The following is a 7,500-nucleotide window of genomic DNA, read 5'->3' on the forward strand; positions in this document are numbered from 1 at the left end:
TAGGCTTAATTTGAACGTTTTAGCTTCAATGATGATGCAATGGTTTTGAGAAGACAAAATTAAACTAAGCTATGTTTAGAATTAACTTTCTTGAAAGTGGCTCGCAGGGCTCTACACTTAAGTCAACTGTGATCCTTTCGTGTTTGGCAGAAGACTGCTTATTTAAATTAATGACCATCTGCTTCTTGTAAGTGTGTACACCACGTCGTATGTTTTCAGAACAATGGAAGAATAAAGAAATACACTCTAATGAAAAACATTAGCACAGCAGGTCCAACACTTCCATAATAAGTGCTCTTGCTTATGAATAATTTGCATTTACTTTTACAAATCATTTAATACAGTGTGTACAGCATTACAACTAACACAGACACTTTGTGTTTTTATTAATTCCACTATTACGCCATTTTACCATAATAATTATTTGGTCAAGAGAATAAGCAAAATATGAGACAGACCATTACACTGTAGTGTCCCAGTTTGACCGGTTTGGAACAGAGCAAATACGGACGGAACGGCAGTTTTTCAATGTAAGAAATTGTTTTCAACACGATGCAAAGCCTGAGAATTTAGCTTGTTATCCCTTGTCACTCGTCATTTTGTTTATCCAATCAAGTAAAGATCTTTGGCTGGCTTTTTCTGTTGTTGACATCGTTCGCATGCGCCCTGAAGGACAGATAAAATTAGCAAAATAACACCTTTTTTGTAGTGGAATAAATGACTTATTCGATGGCTTAACATATACATGTAATACTCATGGACATTTTGCTCATTCCTTTTATTTTTCCTTGCCCCTGCGCGGTTCGGAAAAATACTGCACAATTCGCAAAATACCCGCGCGTATTATATGTTTAACCATTGAGTAAGATGTATTTATCAGTAATCCCATGACTTAGAGTGCAATTTGGAATAAGTAAACTCATGTAAATTGTTCAAAGACAAACAAAATTGGGGAGTCCAATTTGTAGTTTTGAAAAAATAATTTTACGAGTGCTCATTTATTCCAAATTGCACAAGAAAAATAAATCATGTGGTTACTACATGTATAATTTTAAAATTAAAACAATTAGGATAGTATGCACACTCTCATTGGTGAATAGCTGTGTTTAGGTGAGAGTATGTAAACACGGCTGTGACATTACACAAATTTTGACTGGCTATGTGTTGTCAGAAGTGCATTTTTATTCGCTGGTGGGAAATATGAGTGTGTATCAAGAAAGTTTGTTTCAATCAAGAAGTAAAAAACAGCATTTTCCTTCAATGGAGGACTTTTTCTGTGGTTACATAGCCTCATCTATTGTAAACACTCAGGGGAGTTGGGAGAATTCAAAGACAGTTATGCAAACCCGAGACACAGTCAACGGTTTGTACAACTGTCTTGAATTCTACCAACTCCCCCGCATATTTAGATGAGGCTATGTGCCCGGTAAACACGGAAAAAAGTCCTCTATCGCTTAAAAAATATACATGTACAAGAAAAATTCGAGATAGCTTAAGGTAATTAAGACGAGGCAATGCATGCTTACCACACCAAAAGTTGCATCATCCAGGATCACATCTGATTGGCTATCGTTGACTTTCTTATATTATTGGCCCATCAGAATGCTTAGTTTTTTACCTTACTTCTTTCCTGCAATGTGCCACCTGAAAGCTTGTTTCTCTTTGCCAATCAAAGTGGAGAATTTTCTTCATGTATAATATTTTTGTTATAAGGAAAGACGACAGTGAACAGGATTATTTCAAGTGGTCCATAGTTTATGTACCTGTTATTAGTCTCCTTCTCAGCCGTTTAATGGATGTCACGCAACAAGTTGCGTGACTCCCCAATTATGGCTGCGAAGAAGACTAATGTACCTGTAGCCTGTACTTTCAAACTTTGCAACTCCACCTGGTTTATTGAAAGTGTCTCCAAGTTTGAACCCAGGCCAATTTCCCACAAAGTTAATTTATTTTTGTTCATATTTATACTTCTTGCTTTTTCAATCCTTACATGTACGTTGTTTTCCCTAGGTTTGAGCGAGGCTCTGGACAATATCATTATTCATGAACACTTAGAGCATTTTTTATTAATTAGAATTTCAAAAGACTGTATTTCTTACCATTCAATGTGGGGTTTTTTTGGGCCTCTTTTCAATCCTCAACTTTAAATTTCACCAGTAATAATAATATTATTACTATAATTATTATTGTCAAGATTTTTTGCTTTGAAAATTGTTTTGTATCTGCAGTTCCAATACGTGTGACTTTCATAATTATATGGATGTGATGTTCTTGTGGATCAGTGGAGATTTGGTTCTTTGTGACCATAACAATTATTATGGGAATGATCATTTTGTTAAACAAAAACTCTGCACAATACCCAGGCTTTACTTATAACTAGTTCACTTATTGTAAATGGTAGAAATGCTGCTGAAGGGAAGGGAGATGTTCAATTATGCTTGCATGCAGTAATTTAATGGCGGTTCCTCCATGGAATTGAAGGGAGATTTTAATAGGTCTTGAGCAGGGATGGTACAAAACGTGGACCCCCAAACTGGACCCTCAACTTGACCTCCTCAAGAGTTCAAGAAACCTTTCACAGTTACTTCATCAAAAATCAAAAGTTGCAAGGTCTTTTAATTTTGAACCAAAGTAGGTTGAACATGACCTAGAAATAAATCTTTTGTTTCAAAAATACAGCATTTTAAATTTCCAAATTGTCACTTGTGTGACACCTTGATACAAATTAAGCTATTTGGTTGAAAAAAAAGTGTCTATCCAGGGCTATAAATCTCAGCAGTTTGAGTCTTTCTTGAACATTTATAGGAGATGTGTTCATACACATGTATTTTATCTCATGAGCGAAAGTAAGCGCTTTCAAAGCAAAGTGAACACCAGATGTTCTTGTTGATTACCGCCGCCATATTTGTGGGCGTCTCCATACAAAACTCTATAAAGTTTCGTGAAACGCTTTGACAAGTAACTCTGAAATGATGTACCGCACAGACCTGAGAATTGGAGAGGTGGTTTAAAGATTTGTTTCCTAAAACATTCTAAGTTCTTGGCCTTTTTCATTGTATGATTTCGAATTAATTTTCTTGTTGCATGACAGTGAAATTACCTACATGTACTGTAGAGTTTGAGGATACAAGAAGGGAAATGAAATGCAGAGCAGGCTCTATGATCATATAGCGCATCTAATTCATTCACTCATAACCACAATTCCTTGTGCCTGTGACCACAATTTCTTGCGTTTCGAAGACAAAATGTGTTCTTCTTCCACTCGGAGAGCTGCCTCGTTCGTTCTTTTAAGGCTCACTCACTACAGCAGCAATAGTTACATGTATGCTACAGTAGGAGTTTGACTTAACTGAAACACTGCCAGCAACTTAAGGTGGCTTAAACCAGTTTCAACACTTGAAAGAAACGTTTTAATATTAGAAGTATTGACAATTATTGCTGAAAAAGATTCATTCATTTTTGTGACATAAAAAGTTACCGTCAACAGGAAAGCCCTGCAAAAACACCCCATATTTTGGCTTTAACTGCTCATATCTCAAAAACTAACTTGGTGACCCCCATTTTTTATTTCTGAAATGTAATTAGCATACCAGAATGAAACTTTCTGCAAAGTTTAAAAAAGTTCTGTGGAGCAGATTCAGAGCCACCTTAAATATTTGAAAATTTAAGGTAGCTTGAAATCTGCTCCACATAATTTTTTTTAACTTTGCAGAGACTTGGTCTGCTGATCAATTTTGTGCAATAAAAAATTGAGCAACTAAAGCCAAAATATAGGGTATTTTGGTAACTTGTTACATCACAAAAATGACTGCATCTTGTTCAGCAATAATAATTGATGTGCCACGTGGTACGATAATATTGCTGTTACATGATAAAGTGTTGTAGTGTCAACAATCCTTCCATTAACAAGGTCTCTTGAAAGTGTTCTACGGGTTTGAGCCACCTTAATGCAACTTGACCCCATACTATTCGAATATTATAGTAAGGATGTGACAGAAGACATTAATTTTTGATCAAGCTTGACGTTAGCTAGGATTCAAGTTAACTTTGCCTTAGTGCATTGTAAATAAGGTGGGAAAAGTTTCCATATTGCTAAATAAGAACCTTTTCTGCCAGTACTGTAATCAGGCTTGTGTGAAAATGTTTTCCGGTGTTCATATTCCACAATTTATTTTTTATTTGAACAGCAATGTCATTAACACCGTGGGTCCAACATCATTAGAACTTTTCCCTGCCCCGCAGTTAACCTGTGGTCACCCTGTGAATGAAACATTTTATGATCATTTGGAGGGCATAGCAAACCGGGAATATCATCCAAAATTTGTGGAAGAGGATGTGGCTTTGTTATTTAAGAAAGGTGAATTGGAAGAAATAGATTTGGGTTTGATTGAATCAAACTTAAAAAGAGCAATTGAAGAGGTAAGTCCAGCTTTAATTTTCATTTTACCAATGGTAAGGTCAACTGAACCGTGACAGACTATTTCGCTCCAATAGTTGAAGGCACTACTTTGGTTTGAAGATCTGAAATGTGTCTTGTTCTTACTTCTCAGCTTTCAGTTGAGATTCATCCGCAGCCAAAGCATCCCATCAAAACTTAAGTTTACACAGTTAGTACATGAGAGTTCATCTACATTAATTTTGTTTCCTTGAACATTTCACTTTTAATTAATTGTCTAAGGGTGGAATGATGAAGTACAAAACATGACTTATTATAAGCGAACTACTAGTCTCAGTTCCTAATGATTGAGATGCACAGATCTCATAATGAATGATAACAATAACAATAATTCTCTGGATTGTTTGATTGGGGTCAACGTTTTGTAGTTGTTGGGACCGGAGTTCAGGTAAGTCTCACACATCTTTATCAGAAATAATGATGTGGTCATGCAGTGTTACATAATGTACTCCTGTTGGCTTGGAAGAAATTTAGTTAAGACCTATGGAACTAACTAAAAATATAATCTGTGACAAACAAGACTTTATAAGTGTTATTTAAAGGTTTTGCAATGAAATCCCCCTGGCCTCCAATTGCCTCATTTTTATAGGAAATTAATGCTCATGTTAATTAACGTATTAATTTGAAATTAACACATCTTCAATTAATGCGATTTGAAGGGAATTTTGCTTCCCATTAAAGAAAATTAATGTGAATGAGCTAGGGTGTAGAATTTCAAAATGTGGGAAATTAAAGCGTCTGCTGCAGCCCCCCAGAAAAGAATTTGTTTAGAACATGAAGAAAATAAAGTTGAAGTACAGCAAACGAGTTACTAATGTCAAAGATCAGATCTGTGAAATAAAGTGCACAAATTAAATTTATTGTTTGACTAGGTGACAAGAATCTCTGGAGTGTGTCACAGATGTGGGGGGGGGGGGGGGGAGGGGGAGGGGTGGAATAATGGTAATTGAGGTTGTGGAAATTACATGACTTACAAAATGTAGTTAACAGCGCAGAAATTAATGTTGACACAAATTAACGCTTATTTGAAAAATTTGTGTTAATTTAAGTCAGAGTGCCAGAGTGCTTTAATTTTTCAAGTTCTCATTTTTTTCTCCAAATCATGCTTGAAATTTGGCGGTGTATTAAACTTACACACAAGTTTTTGCGGTACATGTATTTCACTTTAAATATTGTGTTGTTTGCTTTGCTTGTTTTGTTGCTCTTTCTGCTTGCAATGGGGGTGGTTTCCCCTTAAATGTTCGGGAATAAGTAATTAGGAGTTGATGGAGTCTGAAATGATAATTTTGCACACATTTTGTGTATCCTGCTGATAATTATCAGACACGGCATTTAGGTACTGTTTAAGCTCATGAAAGGGTAACCTAGCCTGTCCAGGTAGAATTGTTGTAACTGTGGACAGATTTGAAATTAGCCAGTATCAAAAATACCATAATACTCTTTGTTTGTTCCTCCAAAATTTTTGCATACTGTTAGCATTGTTTTCATTTTCTCTTGGGACTTACAGTGGTCCCAAGAGAAACTGGAAAAAATACTTATGCAGAATTTTGGAGGAACAAACAAAGAGTAATTATGGTATTTTTGATGACGGCTAATTGCAGTCTAACTTGTATATTGCTCCTTTGATTTCCATTTCAGAGTCCCAATTCACCTGTAGTTTGCAATCACATAGGAAATTTTTGGAGAATCAGGGGCAGTACTTACCACTCCATAGAGTGTTTCAGACGAGCATTGTTCTTCTCACCAAATGATGCTGATGCTCTCCTCAATCTTGCAAAAGTCTTGTACAATTTAAATTATGTCCAAGATGCAGCATACCTAGCAAGGAGATCACTAGAAATGCAGCCGACTGAACAGAACTGTTGGTTGCAGCATTTTACTTTGGGTGAGATTTTGAGAGCCTCAGGGGAACTAGAAGAAGCAGGGGTCCATTTTAAACATGCCCTCGACCTTAACCCATCTTTTGAGTTGGCGGAGGTACATTTGCGTGAGATTGGATCACCGTCAACTTCATCTACAAATACATACACGTTCCTCATCATTGGCTTACTGGTTGTGGTGGTCTTGGCAACTGTTTACTTTATGACGTTGACAAGTGAAAACCGGAGCACAAAAAGCAGTCGAATGGCATTGTGGGTTGAAGGGAAAAGGCCAAGAAAAAGACCCATGTCATAAAATGTATGACTTCTTGTTAAATTATGGAAATTAAACAGTTCATTCCACACAGGAAAAACATTTCTTTGCATCTACAACGTTTTGTAAGAAAATAGTAAATAATGTTGGTAAATCCAACAGAATGTTGAAAGTGTTTGGATATCACTTCTTAGTCCTGCGGTGGCAGGGGGGGGTATTCTCTTTTATAGAAATTTGAAATCAGATATTTGCTTGAAATTAACTGTTTTATTAAAGAATCTCCACACAGAACTCGGTCTCATATTGTACCTTCATTTATGGTTATGCACCAAGGGAACTAATAACAACCTCTGTGTGTGTGTGGCCAGGTGCTCAAGTTGTTGGTCTCTTTTTAGCCGCTCTCATTTAAGTGGCAGAACACTTCCTGAAAGTTCCCCAATAGGGTTTTCGGGATCAGGGATTTGGCTTTTTTGGAGCTCAGGATTCGGTATTCTTAAGAAAAATGGAATCGGGATTCGGGATTTCATTTATGGCGAGACGCGGGATTTAGCGTTATTACGCAGTGGGATCCGGGAAATCGCCACTTTGAAGACTCGAGAACCAGGATTTTAGTCGGCCAAAAATTTAAAATAAAATCAACTTTTGCCGGCGGCAACGACGGTAACGACCCGAAATTCAAGTGTACGGAAGTGATAGGCCTACACACCCGGGGAGGGGGGGTATTCCCTTATTGGGCTATATAGGTAAGTGCGACCCCATAGGGTCTGCTTTCTTGACCAATTTGGTCTGAAATAGGGTATGGTTTGTGCACTCATGTCTTGAATTGGGTATGTTTTTTAGAAGGAGCTACTTCTATATCATTAGGCTATAAGACCATCAACAAAAGTCCTTTTCAAATTGTCACGCCTACC

General features: G+C 36.8%; 1 protein-coding gene across 1 annotated transcript in view; it reads left to right on the forward strand.

The window, feature by feature from the left end:
- The window catches only part of LOC137997474 (tetratricopeptide repeat protein 17-like), a 7,906-nt gene extending 1,026 nt beyond the window's left edge, over positions 1-6,880 (forward strand). Inside the window, exons 2-3 of the mRNA XM_068843495.1 lie at positions 4,188-4,419; positions 6,095-6,880. Coding sequence (XP_068699596.1) covers positions 4,188-4,419; positions 6,095-6,631 — 769 coding nt within the window. The 3' untranslated portion in view covers positions 6,632-6,880. The remainder of the gene's footprint in view (positions 1-4,187; positions 4,420-6,094) is intronic.
- The last annotated feature ends 620 nt before the right edge of the window (positions 6,881-7,500 follow it).

This window comes from Montipora foliosa, chromosome 3 (assembly GCF_036669935.1).
Source record: "Montipora foliosa isolate CH-2021 chromosome 3, ASM3666993v2, whole genome shotgun sequence".
NCBI classification, from domain to species: domain Eukaryota; kingdom Metazoa; phylum Cnidaria; class Anthozoa; order Scleractinia; family Acroporidae; genus Montipora; species Montipora foliosa.